The 22,755-nt window shown below is 42.0% G+C and overlaps 1 protein-coding gene across 1 annotated transcript in view; it reads right to left on the minus strand.

Moving 5' to 3' along the window:
* ABCC11 (ATP binding cassette subfamily C member 11) overlaps nt 1-22,755 on the minus strand; it is a 105,923-nt gene that overhangs the window by 52,884 nt on the left and 30,284 nt on the right. Inside the window, exons 10-14 of the mRNA XM_075536694.1 lie at nt 19,220-19,480; nt 15,577-15,648; nt 12,934-13,058; nt 9,638-9,710; nt 8,830-9,033 (exon numbers count right to left, since the gene is read on the minus strand). Of these exons, the coding sequence (XP_075392809.1) occupies nt 8,830-9,033; nt 9,638-9,710; nt 12,934-13,058; nt 15,577-15,648; nt 19,220-19,480 (735 nt within the window). The remainder of the gene's footprint in view (nt 1-8,829; nt 9,034-9,637; nt 9,711-12,933; nt 13,059-15,576; nt 15,649-19,219; nt 19,481-22,755) is intronic.

Consider the following 22,755-nt stretch of genomic DNA (forward strand, 5'->3'; position numbering starts at 1 on the left):
AAAATGACTTAAAAAAAAACCAAAAAGAGTTATATGAGCCTCCAATAAAATGATTTTTTAAAAGCTTAAAAAAAACAATAAAGCCAAACAAAACAAAAAAAGAAGACCTGCAAATTCGTGAGAATGGCAATTGCTATTGTCCTGATACTCATAATCATTCTCACCATTGCTGATGTCACCAGAGAATACTCTAAAATTCTATCATAACTGAGCGTTTTTATGCAAAAATGACTGGACTACTACAAAAGACTTACTAGAAGATCAGATTATGGACTTTCAGTATCACTTGATATTAAATTTTATTAAAATGTTTCAGATTTTATGTAACACCTTATCCATATAATGTAACCTTACAGCATTGGGCTTTAATTATAAACCATTGGTAGGGATTTAAACATCTCTTTAGATGTCAATCAGCTAAAAAATGACATTTTTCCATCAAAGTCTCATAACTTAGGTAAAGGGAGCATCCCATTAAAAATCAGACAATTAAAAATGGAGATTCTCAATGCATTTACATTTTCTATCATCCCCTAGTATTTTCACAATTAAACATTTGGTGGCTGGTATAGAAGGATGGACCATGCCCTAGATTTAAAAGTATTTTTAAGTTCTAGTCTGACTGTTGTTTATAATCATAATTTTTGTCCTTGCAAAATTAGCTTCTACAGAAAGCTAAGGTGTATGAAAGAAAATCAAGTAGCTTAGGTGGCTCTTTTGAATTTTATACATAAAACAAAAGGGAGATTTATGGGGAGCAGAGAACAGGAAGAGAGTGTATACAGATGAATTCTTTATTCTCATATATTAAGGAGTCTGGCAGGCTGGGTACCTGGGGTGGAGAGAGGCCTTCACCCTCATTAGTTGGAGGTAAGTCCCAATCACATTCTCATAATTAATATTGTTCCCCACTATACCCTCCCATAATCATGCTACCTTAAATTTACGTCTCACACGCACACAGCTGATTGCTATGTAGCCAGCAGTCTGAACTGTGGAAGCAGACATCCTTTTGGCTCTCTCTTCCCACCATGTCACCCAACCCCTATCCTACCTTCCCCCAATAGTGGATGGGCTGGGGGGCTTTACCCCCTGAGCCTGAACTCAAATACTTGCCATAGCCCAAATTTTTTGTTGGTTGCATTAGAAAGTGGCCTTGTTGCCTCTGTAGCGCTTTTGAATTTAACACAACAAAAGGGGGATTTGCAGAAACAGAAAAGTTATTCCTCAGGTTGTCCCCCAGTAATATATGCCAAACCTAGCGTGCTGTTTGCAAACCCATGGTCCTGGACTATACCCTTGGAAGACAACTGCTTAAAGGTTAACTGTCTAAAGCAGTGATGCTCAGCCTTCCTAAAGTCGCAGCCGTTTAATACAGTTCCTCGTGTTGTGGTGACACCCCCCCCAACCATAAAATTATTTTCGTTGCTACTTCCTAACTATAATTCTGCTACTGTTATTAATTGGGTGACCCCTGTGAAAGGATTATTTGACCCCAAAAGGGGTCGCAACCCACAGGTTGAAAACCGCTGGTCAGAAGATTATCAGCCGTCTAGAGCAATCAGACTCTAGTGTGTCCCACCATAAATAGAGCCCACTCCCTTCTGTTAAAGACAATGGATTGGTCCCCTGAAGGAGAACCCAAAGACACCTAAGGTCAAGCCAACTCAGGAAAGACCAAAGTTAGGCTGCCATCTTGACTCTAGAGCAGTGGTTCTCAACCTGTGGGGCGTAACTCCTTTGGCGGTTGAATGACCCTTTCACAGGGGTCATCTAAGACCATTGGAAAACACATATTTCTGATGGTTTTAGGAACCAAGACACCGCTCCTTTATCCGTCTCCAGGTGGGCCTGCCCACATGCAGATACACCCACATATGAGTACCCGGTGTGAAGACTGTTACCCATGATACACCATGCTTCAAGACAAAATTTCATTTATTTGTAATTAGAAGTAAATATGTCACAAGATATAATGACATATTGTTTTGTGAAAAACACTATGCTTTAATTATGTTCAATTTGTAACAATAAAAATACATCCTGCATATCAGATATTTACATTATGATTCATAGCAGTAGCAAAATTACAGTTATGAAGCAGCAATGAAAATAATTTTATGCTTGGGGTCACCACAGCATGAAGAACTGTATTAAAGGGTCATAGCATTAGGAAGGTTGGGAACCACTGCTCTAGAGCCTGCCTATCTTGTTACATGTGTGCCTTCCTGTCATGTGTACACCTATTGTACAACCCCTTCCTGTTACACATGTGGTTACTTGTAATTAGGGTGACTTGCACGCCCCTAGAAAGTTGTGATAGGTAGGCTTATTGCGCCACCCTGGGCAATAGGACATGTGGGATTAATTAGGTCACAGTTTGATTGAAGGGCAAAGAGATGGCTCTGCAAGGTCCGTCCTTCTCTCTCTTGCTCTCTAGTGATGGGACCAGCATACTGCTACTTTGGTTAGTTCTCTGTCTCAACGTATGAGCTATACTGCCTGTGGGACAAGCCAGCCCATGGATCATGTCTTTAGAGCTTGAGGTTCCTTTGAGACCTGCTTCACCATGCTGCTGGTATGTACATCACTTGAGCTTGAGGCTGATGGATCCTGTCATCTTGCATTGCATCAGTTCAATATCCCATCTGGGCCTGCTTTGCTAAGCTCCTGAGATGCTGACTGTTGGTGGCCCACCCTGCTGTATACTGCCTGTGGGCAGACTCTGCTACATTGCCCTAGGGAAGACTCAGCTGTCTGCCTCCTTGACCTTGAACCCAGCAGCCCTGGTGAGTTGAAGGACTTCCAGTATATTAATTGTTCCGTGGAAGTAAGTTGAACTGAGCCCTATGTACTTCTGTATGGACTAGTTAGCTGTTATATTCCTTTGTGCTGATAAAGTTATCCAAATCATAAGCATTCTGGTTTTGTTTCTCTAGAGAACCCTGCCTAACACAAGTGTATATAAACCTTGGTTGGAAATAGATTCTCTCTCTCTGCATGTACCTAGCTCCTGAAGTCATGGCTGTCCCGGAGGTGAGCAATTACATGTGCTCTATCTTGTCTGATGTCTCTTTAATTAACCCCTCAATTACACAGCCACTCCTTGGACCCATTTAATTGTGGAGGCTGGTAACCCAAAAAAAAAAACCATATGAATAATCAATAGATGTACAAAAAGAATTTGATAATATTCAACACCCATTTCTGTTCCAAACACACAACAAAATAGGAATAGAAGGAATATTGATCCGCATAATAAAAGCCATATTTGAAGAACCAATAGCCAACATCATGCTCAATGAGGAAAAGCTAGAAACATTCCCACTGAAAACAGGGACCACTCAAAGATGTCCCCATCAGCGCTCTTACTCTACATGGTGCTGCAGTTTTAGTCAGACAATGAAAAGAAATCAAGGTAATAAAAATAGGCAGAGAAGTGAAACTCACTATTAGCAGATGATATGATACTATATATTGAAACTCCAAAAGTCTCCACAAAAAGCCTACTGGAAACAATCAAGGAATTAGATATGGTAGTAGGATACAAACTTAATAATCAGAAATCAATTGGATTCCTATGTGCTAACAATGAGAGCTATGAAAAGAATATTAAGAAATTAATACTATTTAAATAACCACACTAAAGATGAAATACTTAGGAATAAATTTAATTAAATAAACAAATCAACTATACAGAGAACACTACTACAAGAAACTAAAAAGGGCCTACAAAAATGGAAGACTATCTCCTGCTCATGATAGGCAGACTTAATATTGTGAAAATACTAATATTACCTCAAACAATCTACAGATCCAATGCAAAACCAATTCAAATCCAAAATAAATTCTTTAAAGAAATGGAAAATTATCAATTCCATATGGGTTGGCAAAAGACCCAGAATAAACAAAGTACTTCTTTAAAAGGCAAATCTTAGGAGGCCTAGCACTACCTGACCTAAAACCTGGCTACATAAAGGCAATGGTCAAAACGGCCTGGTACAATGACAAAAAGGTACAATGACAGATACACAGGCCAATAGATGAGAACAGAAATCCCAGACATCAGTGCATCAGCCTACAGCCATCTCATCGTTGACAAAGGACTTAGAAATAGCCAATGGGAGACAACCTCTTCAATAAATGGTGTTGGACAAACTGTATTTCCATATACAGGGGAATGAAACAAGACCCATACCTTTCCCCATGCACAAAAATGAACTCAAGAGAGATTAAAGACTGAAATGTAAATCCCAAAGCTCTCAGGATCATCAGTGAGAAGATTGGACCAAACTTAAGGGGCCTATTGCTGGGCATACACAGACTACCAAATATATTGGAGGAGGCACACACAGCAGAAGACAAGACAGATGATTGGGACATGCTGAAGTTACATCACTTATGCACATGAAAAGAATTAGGAGATAAATGAAAGCTCACAGAGTGGGAAATTTTTTTTTAACCTACAACACATTTGACAAATGGCTAATTACCAAAATATACAGAACTCTGTAATAACTCGATAAGAATATAACAAGAGACCTGATGCAAGGGGCTTAAGTGGAGAGCAAATGCCTTGAGAATGATTGGGGCAGGGAATGTATGGATGTGCTTTATACAATTGATGTATGTATATGTATGGATGGTGACAAGAGTTGTATGAGTCCCTAATAAAATGTAAAAAAAGAAAAGAGGAGAAAAAATGATTAGGGCAAAGACTGTACAGATGTGCTTTATACAATTGATGTATGTATATGTATGAACTGTGATAAGAATTGTATGAGCCCCTAATAAATTGTTAAAAGAAAAAAAAGAATATAACAAGAGACCCAATTAAGAAATGGGAAAAAGATATGAACAGACAGTTCACCAAAAATGAAATACAAATGCCTAACAAACACATGAAAAAAATGCTCACAATCACTAGCCATCAGGGAGATGTAAATTGAAGTCACAATGAGATATCACTTTACATCCACAATGCTAGCCCAAATAATAATAATAATAACAAATGCTGGAGAGTCTGTGGAGAGGCTGGAACTCATATACACTGGTGGTAGACTTATAAATACATATGCCTCTGTGGAAAACTATATGGCAATATGTAAAGCAACTGGGAACTGAAATCCCATATGATCCAGCAATACCACTATGAGGCATATACCCCGAAGAACTTAGCAGCACAGTTCACAATAAAACTAAAAAAAGGCACAAAATCCCAACAGTGGAGGAACAGATAAAGGAACATACACATGATGGAACATTCTGCAGCCCTAAAAAACAGTGATGAAAGCATGAAACACCACCTGACATGGAAGGACCTGGAAACCATTAGGCTGAGTGAAACTAGTCAATCACAAAAGGCCAAGTATAGTTGAGTCCACTACTATAAGAAGAAACACCAATTTAAAATATCTTAGAGAACAATTCCTGAACAAAAAGGAAGGCGGCTACCTACTGGCCTTGAGCCATACATCACCTCCATTTCACACACCTCATGCGCGCCATCTTGAAGGAGGAGACCTCAAAGAGGAGCTGAGTTCACTCCTTCAAGAAAGGGGAAACGGGAGAAGACCATCTAGTTGAGGCTACAAGACTAGGACAAATCAATGGGCCCCCCAGGAATGGAAGGAGAACCTTGCCAGAAAATCAAGCCAAGACCAGGGAAGGGGAGCATCTGCATGTTGGAGGAGACACTGATCGTTCTGTTGGTGAAGTATGGTGGGTGATGGGGGAGAAATAACCTCACACTGGGAAGGGATGCTAAACGATGATTGTAGGGAACCTAGAGGGCAATGGACCAGATTTTATGTTACAGGGTAGATACTATAACTACATTTCTACCAAACCCTCAGTAAAACACGTGATGAACTAAATACCATGATGACCTTGGATGCTGACCTTGCAGGCAGTACATACCATAACCCAGGGGCTACACCAGAAGGACTTAACAGAGAGATCCAGCAGACTGAACTGAGTCCTACCTCAAAGGTGCCTACACCCTTGGACCAAGGACTGGGGTACTCGGATGGGAGAGGAAGTAGAGTGGCCACTCCAGACCTGTGGAAGTGGTGGCCATTGGACCTTGGGAGTAAACCCGAGTTTGGCAGGTATCCAATGGAAAAGGATCCAGAATCACCATGTATTTAGCACCTCAATTCCCCCCTGATAGTGGCATGACAGATTTTGATTTGTTGGGCAGGGATTTGAACTTGGATTAATTGATCCCGGAAGTTTCCCCCTGGCACCAACCCCCATGCTTAATTTAAACAGAACTCAATTGAATGGAAGATTAAACTGTGTGGAAAAATTCATGGGTTGCAGCTCATGGTGGAACTGGATTTGCACAGATTTCTCATACCTAGAGTTTCCAGAGTGATAAGTCATTGGAAAATTTGATGATGTTACAAGTGCAATCCCCTTAGACCCCAGAGGAATAATTGACAGGATTTCACTTTTCTGCTTCTGTGACTTTTTGTTTACCTGCCTTTACTTTGCTTTTTTTGTCTTTTGTTCTCCGCTAGTTTGTTTGTTGTTGTTTTGGGGGAAGTTGGTCTTATGGGGTTTTGAATTTGCTATAATAAGACCACCCAAATAAACCTGAGTCATGCAGATCCCAGGGACAAGCAGATGGATTCTGGGACTCCACTTAACTCTAGCCCCAATCGAAGAACAGTTAGTTCTGAAAACATGGCCCAGCTTGATACTCGCCTTCATGAAAGAATCACTGAAGATAAGGGTGCTACAGCAAAGTGTAGTGAAGAAAGCAGATGGTGCCTGGCTATTAATCAGAATCATGTTGGGAACCTTTAAAGACATCTATGAAAACAAGCAGCCAACTAAGTCCACATGGAAGAAGTACATCAACTTGTGGGATCCAAAGATGACAATAACAAAATTCAAAAATGAGAAAGGAAAAAGTGTCAGAACCTAAATTGTTTATGGAGATCAGTGGGAGCCCAAACCCATCTGGAGAGTATCTAGTCAGATGAAGCCGCTGACATATCCCCTCTAGCCACAGGCAAGGGTCTGGAACACTTTATGATCAGACAGAGATCGTTGTAATGGTGGCTACACTGGATTGAACTTGATACTTGCTCAGTTGACCTCCCTATAGACCCAAGCTGAAATTGTTCTAGGGGCAAGTACTTGTTGCTTGTTCCATGACAAAAATTTCTTCACCGTTATTTTAAATTCATGGTAGTCTTTTCTTATTTACTCATTATTTGTACTTTTATCTTTGTATTATTATTTTATCCTTATCACTTTATTTTGTTTCTGGTTTTTATTGTTTCTGTTGGGTTTTCCACTTTGTGATGCACAGAAAGAGTGCACAGAGATGCGCAGAGATAAGAAAAGATGCAAGGGTTTATAGGGGCGGTAAGGGTCGGGGTGGGAGATAGGGACAGTGAGGAGTTTTGGGGAGCAAACAATATATGTGGGGGGGAAGGGAGCACTGGAACTGATGGCTTTTACACAACTCATTTTAAAAGCTATTTAACCATGGGAAACAAGCAAACAAAAAGGAAAATGTCCTAAAATTGATTGTAGTGATGATTGTACAACTCTTCTTGATATGCTTGAACTCTTGAATTATGTGATATATGGCCAATAAATCTGTTAAAAAAATAAAAAGGAATCTGCAAAACACCTCATAACATGATGAACCTGGAGGCCATTATGCTGAGTGAAAATAGTTAAGCACAAAAGGACAAATATAATATTAAACTGTTATTGTAAAAAGTAAAAAAGTAGGTTTTCACACTAAAAGAAGCATTCTTTGATGATGACCAGAGGTGGGATAAGAAGGGAGGGAGGGGAAGTCACAGACTACAGGACAGACAAGTATTCATTTGAGTGAAGGAGGAGGCAATGCACGATAAGCGAGAGATTAGAAAAACGATGGCGGCAGGGGAAGACTGGGAAGTTAGCAATAGGCAGCAGAGGCAATTACCGTTATATACGCAATCCTGCAACAGTGGGGATCTACTAGTAGGTGCTTGGATAGCCAGGCTGACGGGATGCGTGTAGACTAAGAGTAGGAGTGGTAGAGAACGATTAGCGGTATGACTATGAATGTAAGTAGATTGACAGGATATTGGTGCGTGTGTATTTTCTCTGCATAACATAAATCCATAAATACGGCGGAGCAGGAAAAGTTATAAAAATGTATTTGACGAAGCCAAACAACTGGAGGAAGTGAGTTGCTGAGCCTGGGGCAGCCGTAGTCTCAGGGTACACAAGGTCAAGTAGCATAATATAGTTCACAAAGGCAGTGTTCTATGGCCACATTTGGTGAGAAGCAACTGAAGTCGCACAAGGTCATGATCAGCCATCCAAAGTGCAACTTTTGGTCTCTGTTAAAAATGAACTAATTGACCATGTAAGCAGCTACCACTGCCAACTGCCCTGAAAAGGAGCACATTGGAAGAGCCTGGGTAGAGTGGGAGAAAAATGTGCAATGGATTTTGAAAGCTTAAAAGAGACTAGGACAGCTTTTGTCCATGAATAAAATTCAGGAAACGGAAAGAGATAGGAAACAAGAAAGAATTTAAACAGTAAACACATTACATTGTGGAAATTATAATCGATATCTCAAAACAAAATGTGCCTGTAAACTTTCACGAAATCGCAATAAAAACTTGGCAAATAATAAAGCAAAGATAATAATATCCAAAAATTGATTTTAGTCCACTTACTCTGACAAACATCAGTGTTGACTCCATGGCTGCTGGTTGAGGTAAAGGAATATTTGTTCACATGTTGTTTTTGAATCATACGCTAAAATGGCAAAACTTGAAGATCGACACTAGCCAAAGTTGTGGTTACCTGCAACTGATGGGTCACCAGGACAATGGTCTTCCCCTGGAGTGTCTTCTTAAGGCATTCTTCAAAGACGTGTTTTCCCACACAGGCATCCAATGCTGACAGAGGATCATCAAGCAGGTAGATCTCTCGATTGGAGTAGACGGCCCTGGCCAGGCTGATTCTCTGTTTTTGCCCTCCAGAGAGGTTGAGTCCCCGCTCCCCAATCTGCCAACAGGGAGCAAAAGGCATGGTGTCCAGAGAATGAGCATCAGCCAGGTGTACACAAGCTTCAGGATTAGCTGCCTCATGGAAATGAGTTACACTGAGCCATTTGTACTGCTTTCTAGATTAATTAACTGTTTATTTCTTATGTTATCTATATATGTGTAATTATCTGTGTCCTGATTTTGTTTCTCTAGAGCATCCTGTGTAACATCAATGGGCTCTACGAGACACAATTGGCTTCCGTAACAAGGAATATAGATGTGAAAGACAATGAGTACCCAGGAAAGGGTAACTGAAGCCATGGATGCCATGAACTAGCAAGTGCTGGCCAGAGTGGAGAAAGAGGGTGAGTGGGGTGGAAAGTTTCTTCATCTTTACAGAGTTTCCATTCTGCTCCAGCAGGAGAGTCTTGTGGTCAGTCCCACCTTGTGCAGAAAGGTGGCAAATGTCTACTCCAGTTCTCACTGTAATAAGAGTCCCAGCTTCCTTCGGTGAAAGCTCCAGAGAAGGGATACTGTCCTCTCTCTGTCTGCCTTGAGAGAGGCTTCTGTGGCTTGAGGACCCAAGAACGTAAAAGCACCAACCTTCCTCACTTCTCACTTACCTCTGTCATGTCTCCGAAAGGCAGAGTTTCCAGGTCCCCTTTCAAGGAGCAGCAATGGAGCACCTGGAGGTACCTTCAAGGGACAGGGAATTGTGAGGTTCGGGTGGCTGGCCCGAAGGTCTTGCAGCCTTCGCAAGTCTTGAGGGGAACAGTCTTAAATTCCACGCTAGGAAATTTGGGCTTGATTTTGTTTTTAATGGTAACTCATGAGAGGCTTTAAAACATTCTTTCATTTCTTTTAAAGTAATACAAGGGGGCTCAATGAGTTTGTGGGAAAATTCCATTATTTTTTAATTCAGTTGTTATCCACAAATTTTTGAAGCCCTCCATGCATCCATTTATTAAATATTTAACTCAAAAAAGATACAATGAAAAGCAGAACCTCCCCCCATCTTTGACCCTCAGCTTCTCTGCCACAATTATATATACATATATATAATGTATGTATTTGTAAATCACCTCTCCACACATTTGTGTATAAAGCAAATATAGGTTTACACTGTTTTCATGACACCATAGTATTCCATTATATAACTGTACCATAATTAACCAATACCCAACCCATGGACATTTGGGTTGTCTCTAGTCTTTTGCTCTATGGACATTGTAGGGTGGACATTCATGCCTATGGGTTTTTGTGCTCATTGGTGAGATTATCGATGCACTAAATATCTAGCAGGAGATTTGCTGCATTTTTGGTTTTGACAGATGTTTCAAAACTCTCCACTGACTGGCACCAATCTGATGGCAGAGCAATGGCAAGGTAAGAGGTGGGTTTTAAAGAGATGTCTCTGGATAACATACGTAGGAGGGAATAAAGCCAAAGAACACTGAGGCAGGTGGGAAAGTAGAAACAATTCAAGCAAGAGATACCCTGTTCTGAAGCAGATAAGAAAAGAAAGATACAAGAGATCTGTAGGAGAAGACTTATTCTGAGGACAAAGCAGCCAGGCTGATGGCTACAAAGTTTGGGTGAAGGTATTTGACTAAATGGGCGATGTGGGAGGAGAGTCACTGGGTTTGGTGGTTGGACAAAAAAAGTACTCATGAATGGGTACAGAGGGCTGAATGAACTCAACCACTGTTGCTATTATTAGACTAAAAATAGAAATAACAATACGGCTTTTTGTTTGAAGGTATTAGAAAATTAATGGTAACTTTAGATATGAAAGACAGAGAATAACCAAGAACATGTGAAATATAAATCATATTGTCCCCATGGGGCATGGCTAAGGTAAGTTGAGGTTCCTGCTAGGAAAGCAAGGATGGGTCACAGTACCCACAGAACAACTACACAGGTGCTCACAGAACACCAGTCTTGACCAGTCAGTGTCACTAGTGGGGGCAAATTGCAAAATCAAACAGTCAAGTTCTGTCACAGCCCACCAGAATTAAATCTTAGCTGGTTCCAATTCAGAGTGACCCTATAGGACAAGATAGAACTGCTCCTGCGGACTTCCAAGTCTGTAATGCTTAATGGAGAAGAACGTTCCCGCTTCCTCCCAAGGAACTGCTGTTGATTTCAAACTGCTGACTTCCAGTTAGCAGCCCAAGCTGGATCCACTGTGCCACCAGGACTCCTTGAACGAGACCAGAGCAGGAGCATTCAGGCCAGAATGTTCTGAGTCCTCTACTGAATAGACTTCGCACACAACTTACAAATGCCTGTTTCCAGCCAGTCAACCCCAGGGCCTCCAGCAGGGAGAGGTCACCGGGGACAAGGAGGGACGTAGATGGGAGGTAGGTGGTCCGCTAGATCATGAACACAAACTCACTTCATCGAGATTCCATGACCCCGTCACCTTCTTTGTTTGAACCTTTGGAGGTGGGCCTGTTTTTAAGTCCCTTCAAGTCGCTTCCAACCCACAGCAACCCTATGCACGAAGGACAATTGTGCCCAGGCCTAAGTCTATTGATGCAGCCACTGTGTCAATCCTGCTTGCCCAGGACTTTACTGTTTTTCACTACCCCTCTGCTTGACCAAGCACGATGTCCTTCTTCAGGGCTGGTCTCTCCTGCAATATGTTCAAAATGTGTAAGACAAAGTCTCACCATCCTTGCCTCTAAGAAGCACTCTGGCCTTGCTTCTTTCAATCCAGATCCATTTGTCCTTTTAGCCGTCCATGGCACTTCCGATATTCTTCTCCAGCACAACAGTTCAAATGCATCTGTTCGTCTATGCTCCATCTTGCTCAGTGCCCAACTTTCACATGCAGGTGATGCAATGCAGAATACCATGACTTCAGTCAGGCCCATCTCAGTCCTCAAAGAAGCATCTGTTCTCTTCATACTCTGAAGAGGTCTTGTGCAGCAGACTCATCTCATGCAGCACTTCTTTTGATCTCTTAACTGCTGCTTTCATGACTATGAATCGTGGCTCCACGCACGATAAAATCCCCGACAACTTCAGCCTTTCCTCAATTTATCACGACGCGACTTACTGGTCCAGTTGTGAGGATTTGGGTCTTGCTTACATTGAGTTGTTACCCATAGAGTAGACTACAATCCTTGATGTTCACCAGCAAGTGCTTCAATTCTTCTTCACTTCCAGCAAGCAAGGTTGTGTCATCTATATCCTGCAGGTTGTTAGTAAACCTTCCTCTAATACTGATGTCATATTCTTCTTCGTGTAATCCAGCTTCGCTGATGATTTGCTCAGCATATAGTTTGAATGTGTATGGTGTGAGGATACAACCCCAACGTAGACCTTTCCTGATTTTAAACGATGCCATATTCCTTTGTTCTGTTCTCACAACTGCCTCTTGATCCGTGTACAAGTTCTGAATGAGCACAATGGAGAGTTCTGGAATTCACATTCTTCTCAAGGTGATCTACAGTTTATTATGGTCTACACAGTAAACTGACTTTGCATCGTCAATAAATCACAAGTAAATATCTCTCTGGTGTTCTATGCTTTGAGTCAAGATCCATCTGACATCAGCAGTGTCCTCTTCTGAATCCAGCCTGGATTTCTGGCAGTTCCCTATCAATGTGCAGAGGACCTAGTGCTGAATTAATATGAAGGAAGCTTACAGGGACATTTTCGAAGGGAGAAAAGTGAAATGGCTATTTTGAAGCAATATAGCATAACAGTTAAGAATTTGGATTCAACTTTCAGAGGCCTTTACTGTGTCCTTCTAGCTATGAGACTTTGGACAAGTTACTTAACTTCTAGGAGTGTCTGTTGACTCATCTGAAAAAATAGATATGTTAGTAATTATCAAATTACTCCTCGCAGCTAAGGTGCCTACACCACCACACACCCAGTTTCCCTCCCAGGCTCTCCCCAGACTTACCAGGCTTTGTCATACTGGTCCCCCATGAGGATGTTCTCCCTGATGCTATCCCCGAGGATCCACGCCTGTTGGGGAACATAGGCCAGGCTTCCCTGCACACCCACCGAGCCCTCGAGCAAGTGCATCTGCAGCAAAACAAGCTCAGCATCAGTACCAAGTGTGCCAGAGACAGATCTCCATGGCCCACCTGTCTCTCAGTAGCCACAGGGTCCAGGACCCACTGCCCCCTGGGCTCTTTGTGCCTGTGCTATGTAAAATAGGACCGTTAGTTGGATGCTCCCATGGAGCCACCACAAGTCAGAATTGACTCCACAGAACCTAAGACCACCAATACTTCCTTGCTGGGTCTGAGGACCCTGCCATGAGCACATGTGACAGCAGCTGAAACGAAGCCAGGCCATTTCCTACTGTGATTGAATAAAACATTGCTTTAAAAGCACCCTATACGTTTCAGCCTGGCTTGGATATTAGGGAGCTATTAGTTCTGCTACTAGGTGTGATAGTGGTATCCTGGTTAAATAAGGGGAAACATCCTTATTTCCAAATTTCAGAATAAGTTATTTAGCATAGAAAAATATTATTATCTTTGTAATCGAAGGCTTTTTATAAAATATATATTTACCTACATAAGGAAAAATTTTATCAACTGGTGAATCTACATGGTAAGTGTATGGGTCTTTGCTGTCGAGTAGTCTTTCTGCTTCTTTGTGTGGTAAGCTTAAAGATCACATATTTAATATATATGTTTCTCATCCGCACCATAACCAGCATCCAAAACCAAACTCATTGCCATCAAGCGGATTCTGATTCAAAGGGACTCTATAAAGACGGAGCAGTCCTGTCCTTGTGTGTTTCCAAGACACTGTAACTCTGGACAGGAGTAGAAAGCCTCGTCTTTCTCCCACAGAGTATCTAGTGGTTTTGAACTGCTGACTTGAGGTGTGCAGCTCAACATGTAACCCATTATGTCACTAGGGCTCCTGGGATAGGGCCTATTGTCTATGCCTTTCTCCCCCTCATGCCAGTTCTCTGCTTTTTATTTTCCATATGATTTCTCATCATTAAGGACATAGCTTTAAAATGGTTTTCCCCTTTATTGGAAATAAACAGTTTCATTTGAAAAGGAGTTTGACAAGCCAGTAGCCAGATAGAAAGGTGGATTTTATGTAAGCTTGCAGGGAAAGATGCCAATGGAGAGCAGAGTTCCAACTTCAGATGGACTTCCATTTCCATCCTGGCTTTGCCCAAGTGCGACCTTGGACAAGTTACTCTCTGACCCTTGCTTATTCATCTGTAAACTGGCCACAGTGAGTGACTTTCTCACTGCATTATGAAATTGAAGAGGAAAATGGAAATCTTTTAGCACAGGGCCTGACACAAAGTGCTTGGACTATTATTTCTAATACAAATTTTAAAAGTTTTCCATCTCCTTCTAAAGAATCTAGAGAAAGGATCACAGGGGGGAAAAAAAGCAGAGTCGTCAGACTGTATTAGAAGAGAAATTGTATTTAAAACATGATTGATTTTCCCTGGATGGAAGTTATTAAACAAGGACTTCCTATAGGCAAGACACCTGGATAAGATGGGCTGTGTACTTCGTGGAGAAAGAACTGAGAGGAATGCTGGGTGCAGGAAGGATATCTGTTAGTTCTCTGAACCATGTGAGAAAGAGGGATGCTCGGCAAAAAAGAAGGGACAGTGAGAAAAGCCACAGGAGAGGGTGAATCTGGGCACTAAATGGGGAAGGCTTGGTGAGAAACTCCTGTGGGCTTGTTGTTGAGATTGCTCATTTCTGACTCATGGGGATTCTGCGTGTTTAGAGCAAAAGTTTCAAGGCTTTTGTAAGCAGATAGCCAACACTTCCTTCCAAGGTGGTTCTGGATGGATTTGAACTACCAACTTTTCCATTAGTAGCCCAGTGCTTAACTGTTTGTGCTACCCAGGACACCCCTCCTGTGGGAGATGGAGTGTGCAAATGTTCTGTGGGAACTTGTGTGTGTGTGTGTGTGTGTGTGTGTGTATGTGTGTGTGTGTGTTGAGGGGGCAGGGGTTAAGACTGGAGAAAATGAGCTGAATCACTTGTCTGGATGGCAACAGGCCAAGCACACCCCAGAGCTTTCACAGATGATAAAATTGGGGCTCACAATCTACCACCCAGATCTCTAAGAAAGGGGCACCCAGCATGCAGCTAGATTCCACTGTTGGAATCCCTCTTTCTACCTTCACATTTCACTGTTGATGCCACTCAGCAAGGACATGCCACACCACAATGGTAGGAATTGGGCTTCATGATACTATTTTTATTTTCATATTAAAATGTGAGACACCCTGCATCATCACCCTGATCACTACATGATTAAGAAGCAGGGAAAGGAAACACATCGAATAGGGGAGGATGGGCTTCAGGAGACCTTCCAGTCCTGAGTGCTGCCTCAGGGTGGGGAGCAAGTGCCACTGAGGAGGAGACACACATATAGCTCTCTTCCTCCATCGGCCAAAGATGACCCACTCTCAATTTACTAAGTCCTATTGTCTTACAGTCCTTTGAGAAAGAAAGCAATAGTGAGTTTGGGGGCAAACTTGAGATTGGGAATGACTGGACTGCGAACTAGTGGAAATGCATTAGGATCTCATGTTACTTACCTCCCCCAGGATGGCTGATAGCAGGCTGCTCTTGCCACCACCCGTGTTGCCGCAGATCCCCAAGAGCATACCCTGCAAAGTCGAAGAGGACAGAGTAAATGGGGATGGGACAAGCATCCAATTTCTCCAAAATGGGTTTATTATTTTCTCAAAAATAATAAACAAAATAAAATGTCACCCTTCCCAAGACCTCTTAGGTAAGTAACATTCACAAAGAGCTTTGAGTTTGGTCTATAACCCTGGGCTGGGACAACCTTATGGGCAGCAAGACCTATGAAGTGACAGAGAGGAATTCCAAGAAGGATTGTCAAATCAGGCAGAAAATCTGAATTCTAGACTGGCATCTACTCTATGATCCTAGACAAGCCACTTCGCTCCTCTTAGTCTCCGTGTCTTCATCTGTAAGATGAGGACAATGGAGCCAGCCTTACAGAATTCATGGATACCTTCATTCATTCATTCATCCTTCAAATGGTCCTTTGAGCTTTGTCTATGTAGTAAACAAAAAAATTCTCATTGAACTTCTAGTGGAGGGAGGTAGACCATAAAATAAATATTAGTAACAAACCCAGGGACAAGGGAACAACAAGTGATCCAAATCAGTGGTGAGGAGGGTGTCAGAGGCCTGGTAGGGTGTGATCAAGGGTAATGTAACCAAGAGGAATTACTGAAACCCAAATGAAGGCTGAGCATGATAATGGGACAAGAGGAAAGTCAAAGAAAATACAGGAAAGACATTTATAGAGGTCTAAATAAAGGCATGTACATATATATGAGGATGGGGAAATAGATCTATGTGCATGTATTTATAGGTTTAGTACTAACGTAGCAGAAGGATATTGGGCCTCCACTCAAGTACTCCCTCAATGCAAGAAGACTTTGTTCTACTAAATTGGAATTCTATGATGCTCACCTTCCCGACAAAATCACTGAGGACAAAGCAGGTGAATAAGCAAATGTGGTGAAGAAAGCTGATGGTGCCCGGCTATCAAAAGATATAGCGTGTGGGGTCTTAAAAGCTTGAAGGTAAACAAGCAGCCATCTAGCTCAGAAGCAACAAAGCCCACATGGAAGAAGCACAACAGTCTGCGTGATCACAAGGTGCCAAAGGGATCAAGTATCAGGCATCTCCAGAACAAAAAATCATATCATTTTGAATGACGGGGGGAGTGCGGAGTGGAGACCCAAAACCCATTTGTAGGCCACTTACAGAAGGGTCTCGGAGAGGAAATAAGCCACTCAGGGTTCAATGTAGCAACAATGAAACATACAACTTTCCTCTAGTTACTAAATGCTTCCTCACCCCCATCCCCGCCCCACTATCATGATCCCAATTCTACCTTACAAATCTGGCTAGGCCAGAGGATGTACACTAGTACAGATAGGAACTGGAAACACAGGGAATACAAGATGGATGATCCCTTCAAGACCAGTGGTGTGAGTGGTGATACCGGGAGGGTGGATGGAGGCTAGGGTAGAGAGGGGGAACCGATTACAAGGATCTACATATAACCTCCTCCTTGGGGGACAGACAACAGAAAAGTGGGTGAAGGGAGATGTCGGACAAGGCAAGATATGACAAAATAATAACTTATAAATTATCAAGGGTTCATGAAGGAAGGAGGAGCAGGGAGGGAGGGGAAAAATGAGAAGCTGATGCCAGGGGCTTAAGTGAAGAGCAAATGTTTTGAGAATGATGAGGGCAATGAATGTAAAAATGTGCTTTACACAATTGATGTATGTATGGATTGTGATAAGAGTTGTATGAGGCCCTAATAAAATGATTTAAAATATTTTTAAAAAGAAAACAATACCCATCAAAAATTAATAATAAATAAATATTATTTTTGTGTATGTGTATGTGTGTTGAGGGGGTAGGGGTTAAAACTGGAGAAAATGTAAGCTGAATCACTTGTCTGGATGGCAACAGGCCAAGCACACCCCAGAGCTTTCACAGATGATAACATTGGGGCTCACAATCTACCACCCAGATCTCTAGGGAAGGGGCACCCAGCATGCAGCTAGATTCCACTGTTGGAATCCCTCTTTCTACCTTCACTACAATATGATCAGATGGTGATGAGTGATGTATGAAATTGGCTACTGTAATAGAGAGCTGGGTGTTGAGACCATTTTAGATAGGCTGGCCAGAGAAAGTTTCTCTGAGCAGATGCCATTGCAGTTGAAATGTGAATGACAAATAGGAGGCAGACACAGGATAATCTGGGAGAAGGGTGTTGGGGGTTGTGGGAAAGGCAGTTGGAAAAGCCCTGAAGCAGAATTAAACTCAGGTGTCAAAGAGCTGCCAATAGGCTGTATGGAGGGATTAAAGGGAGAAACCGTAAAATGTGCAGATAGGTGGTACAGTGGAAATTCCATGAAGGGTTAAGGAGAAAAGTGGCATACGTTTACATTTCAAAAAGACCCTCTGTCCATGGCTTGGATAGTGTTCCAGAAAGAGCAAAAGCAAAAGAAGGCAAGATGGTGGGGAGTCAGAAGTGACATCATGAGGGTTTGGGGGTCAAGCAGGAATATGGTGGCCGAACTTGGGGGAGAAGTTAAAGGAGAGCTGACAGACTCTCCTCATGGATTAGATTAATGGAAGAAAGGAGAGAGCAACCACCTTTGACTCCTTAGTTCTGACTCACCGGAAGGAGGTTGGCTCCATTTCCTGAGATGGGGACGACTGAAGGAACCAGTTGGAGAGAGTGAAAATTGAGAGTTCTCATTTGGCCATGTCTTATTTGAAATAGGTAGGCTTTGTGGTAGAGATATTAAATAGGTAGTTAAGTCTGGAGTTCGGGGGACATCCAGGCTAGAGGTAGTGGTGAAATTTAAAGCTGTGGAAATGGATGTGATGTTTCTGAAGCAAAATGTGTAGATAGATAATAGAAGTGTCAAAGCTAGAATAGGAGAAAGAGGTTGAGCCCTTTCAAAAATTAGGTAGAGAAGGAGTCAGAAAACAAACAAAAGCAACCGATTACAAGGATCCATATGTAACCTCCTCCCTGGGAGACAGACGGCAGAGAAGTAGGGGAAGGGAGACTCAGGATAGGGCAAGATATGACAAAATAACAATCTATAAATTATCAAGGGCTCATGAGGGAGGGGGGAGCAGGGAGGGAGGGGGGAAAAGAGAACCTGATGCAAAGGGCTTAAGTGGAGAGTAAATGCCTTGAAAATGATTAGGGCAAAGAATGTACGGATGTGCTTTATACAATTGATGTATGTGTATGTATGGATTGTGATAAGAGTTGTATTAGCCCCTAATAAAATGTTCAAAAAAACAAACAAACAAAAGCTTGTAGAATAGAGCTTAACACATACCAGGAACTTAATAAATGTTAGCTTAATCTCCTCCCTTTCTCTTCTGTGTCCTTGGTTCCTCTAAGTGCCATTACACAGTACTCTCATACAATTCTGAGGTCTTGCCTATTATTTTAAAATTTCTATGTGACCAATTAATGTATGCCAAATTGAGACGTTTGTCCTATATTTGCATTCTATGAAAAAATATGTTAAAATGGATATCCTGAAGAAACCAATTTTTAACCAAAGAAACAATAAGGTACAGACTGAGCTCCTAGCCACCGGCCCCAAAAGTCTGGTTGCCAGCCTTCCAGCACGGTATAAAGCACGCTACCTTTGACACCACTAAATTTATTTTGTGCAATTCTGGGCCCATTCTCTGTCCTTTGTCCTCTGGCCTGGGGCCACCTAAAGGTCGTTGAGGTCTGGCCATCTCATCAGCAGCGTGTCCATTCCTCTCCAACTCCAAGGCTCCATTGGCACTCCCAGGGCAGGTCTGTTTCCATGACAAAGTGGCCCCTTCCAAAACCAGTGCCTTGCTGTGGTCTTTTAATGCCTGGACATATGAAACAGGGCTCTTCTGGAGGAACATTTTCTGTATAGACAAAAAGATGGGGAGGGAGAAAGCGTTCTATTCTTTAGCTTAGTAGGAATGTATATCAATTTACTGACAAGCCAGTTGGTCTTGCAGTGTAGTGAAGTATTTAATATGAATCTTCCAGTCACAATCCATATTACTCCCACCAAACAACTTTTTCTTGATGAATCTGTTGGGGGAAGATACTTATAGTATTAAATGATTCCGTTATTTGTGATTGACATCCTGCTAGTTATAAAATGAACCATCTCAGATACAGGATGGGAGGAGTATCGCCTTACAATTAAGAAAAAAGAGCCAAAAATGGAGACTCCTGTGCATTGAGCATGCTAGATCCAGGGACAGAAAACCATGGCACCAAAGGAGTGGCAGAGCCAGAGCCAGAACACAGGAAAGGGTTGTGATTCCCAGACCAAAGAATGAGTGAAGATGAGTGCCGTTGGGCATGAGGCTTGCTCGCTAAGACTTCTGAAGGCTTGGTGCCTTCAGAAACTAAGTTGAGAAGGTAGGATTGCTAAAGCAGCTAGGTTTAGATACACGTTAAAACTGAGTGTCTCTGGGCTAAGGCTTATGGAGAGTGGAGCGCCTTTGAGGCACTTATCAGCAACACCTCAGCTTTCTATAACATTGCCTGAGCAGGAAAGGCAAAGGAGGCACGTGACTGAGAGGCCAAGATCAGATGTGCCTGAAAGGATTTCAGAAAAGCTATCTTGATTTTTTTTAAAAGCATTCTAAACATTTCTGATCTCTAATAGCAACCTGTGACCTTCTGTAATTAGCCCCATAATTGTGAGTGGTGTCTGTGTGTGGCCACTACAATGAATTATCAAGCCCAGTGAGAAGTCAAGAATACCTTGGGATGGACAGTCGATGTCAGAACTGCTAAGAAGATCGGAGAGTGAAAGCATATTTGACACCTACCTCCTGGGAATTGGTCTTGGACTGATAATGACAGGGATTTTCCTTCACCTTTGTGAAGTTAGAGGAAGTCAACTGCTACGCTCACGTCCATATCACTGACTTTCTAATAAACAGCAAAAGTTGAAGGGAATGCCACCAATTAGGAAGGCCTTTTCTGGCCATGAAACTTCTAAATCAGTATTTTCCAAACCTCAGATCATTGAATTACTCCCCTGTATGTGCACAGCACCTGCACTATTGTTATTTCCTATTTTATTTTAAATTGGCTAAGGTCTAACTAACCTTAGCCTCATGCTAAGTGAAAACAACTGTTGGCGCATAGTAACCACGTGTAATTCTTCCTAATTGAAATTAACGCATCACTAATGGAAATAAAAAGGTCTACACTGCATCACACTGTGGGAAATATTATCCCAGGTTATATGTTTCAAAATAGGACTATCAGTAGGTCACTCCGCTTCCTATCTCTAAAATCCAGGAATTGAACTGCATGATTCTAGCACTACAGAAGTGGAGTGGGAAGCATGATCCCATTAGGAGCCGTGGTGTTTGGGTGGTGGAATTCTCCCCTTACATCCGCACCAGATCAGCATCATCCTCACAATTGGCATTATGTTTGAGCCTATCAACTCAGCCACTGTGTCAATCCATCTTTGTTTCACTGCCCTTCTACCAAGCATGACTTCCATCTTTGGGCCTCATCTCTCCTGACAACATCTCTCCAAATACATGCGATGAAATCTTGCTGTTCTTGCCTCTAAGCAGCATTTTGGCTGTACTTCTTCCAAGGTAGATTGGTTTGTTCTTTCGGCAGTCCATGACACTTTCAATATTCTTCACCAGCACAACAATTTAAACGAACTGATTTTTTCTTCAGACTTCCTAATACAACGTCCAACTTTCACATGCATATGAGGCAATTGAAAACACCATGGCTTGGGTCAGGCTTATCTTAGTCCTCAAAGTAACACACTTGATTTTAAACACCATAAAGAGGTTTTGTGCACCAGATTTTCCCAATGCAACGCATCCTTTGATCTCTTGACTATTGCTTCCATGAGAATTGATCATTGACCCAAGCAATGCTAAGGCCTTGACAATTTCAATCTTTTCTCCATCGATCATGATGTTACCTATTGATCCAGTTGTGAGGATTTGGGTTGTCTTTACATTGAGTTGTCATCCGTGCAGAAGGCTGAAATCCTTGATTTCATTAACTAGTGCTATAATTCCTCCTCACTTTCAGCAAGCCAGGTTGTGTCAGCTGCATACCGCAGATTGTTGATAAGCCTTCCTCCAATCCTAAAGCCACATTTTCTTCATATAATCCAGTTTCTCAACATACAGATTGTAAAAGTAGAATGGTGAGAGAATACAACCTTTATGCACACTTTGCATGATTTAAACCATGCAGTAGTTCCTTGCACAATTGCCTCTTGATCCATGTACAAGTTCTGCATGAGAACAAGGAAATTAAGAAGCTGTAACTTTTACCTATCTACCTGTCCTTCCCATTGCATTGCCCACAGAGACGAAGGCCTCCAAAGCCTCCCCACAAGTAGCCACTGCTTCAAATTTTGTGATTTTCATTCCCCTGCTTTGATTTTTTTGCTTCTTAAAGTTTTATCATAACTATTGTAACTTTATTAAATAAAATTTGAGTAGCACTCTGGTTTGATGACTCAGCTATACCAACCCATATCCAGATATGAAACTGACAACAAGGTTTATAAAAACAAAAACAGGGTCTCTTCAAAACCCCAAGTGGTCTACTGTCCATGGGCAAACAAGGCCTTGCTGTCCCAATACCCTATAAGCTGTATTAAGATATTCATTATTCCAACAATCCTGTGAAGGTCATTCTGTTATATGCTGCTTAAGCTTGTTCATATTAGGGTGTATCTCAGAGGTGTGTCGCCATCGGCATTAGCCACATGGAGACCCCTGATGGAACCAGAGCCCCGGAGCTGAAGGAGCCACAGGGAGAGACCCACACCAGTACTGAGATGCTTTCACCACCACTGGATCCACAATGCTTTCCACCCACTGGCCTGTGATCTTCCTGAATTCCGCATCATTGCATGTGTTATGTGAGTCTGAAAAGGAAATTATAGACTGGTGTCAGACATATTGGCTAATATCAGACTTATGGACTTGATCTGGACTGGGGTGGAATGTCTTCTCAATATACAATTCCTCTTTGATATAAAGTTCTCTGTTACACACATACGAGTGTCTCTGGATTTGTTTCTCTAGTCTATCACTAACTAACACATCTATCACCTCCCAAGTTACAGAAAAGTAAAAGAGGGTGGGGGATAGATCCACGAATGGGTTTTGGGCTCACGCTA

This window comes from Tenrec ecaudatus, chromosome 18 (genome assembly GCF_050624435.1).
Source record: "Tenrec ecaudatus isolate mTenEca1 chromosome 18, mTenEca1.hap1, whole genome shotgun sequence".
NCBI lineage: Eukaryota > Metazoa > Chordata > Mammalia > Afrosoricida > Tenrecidae > Tenrec > Tenrec ecaudatus.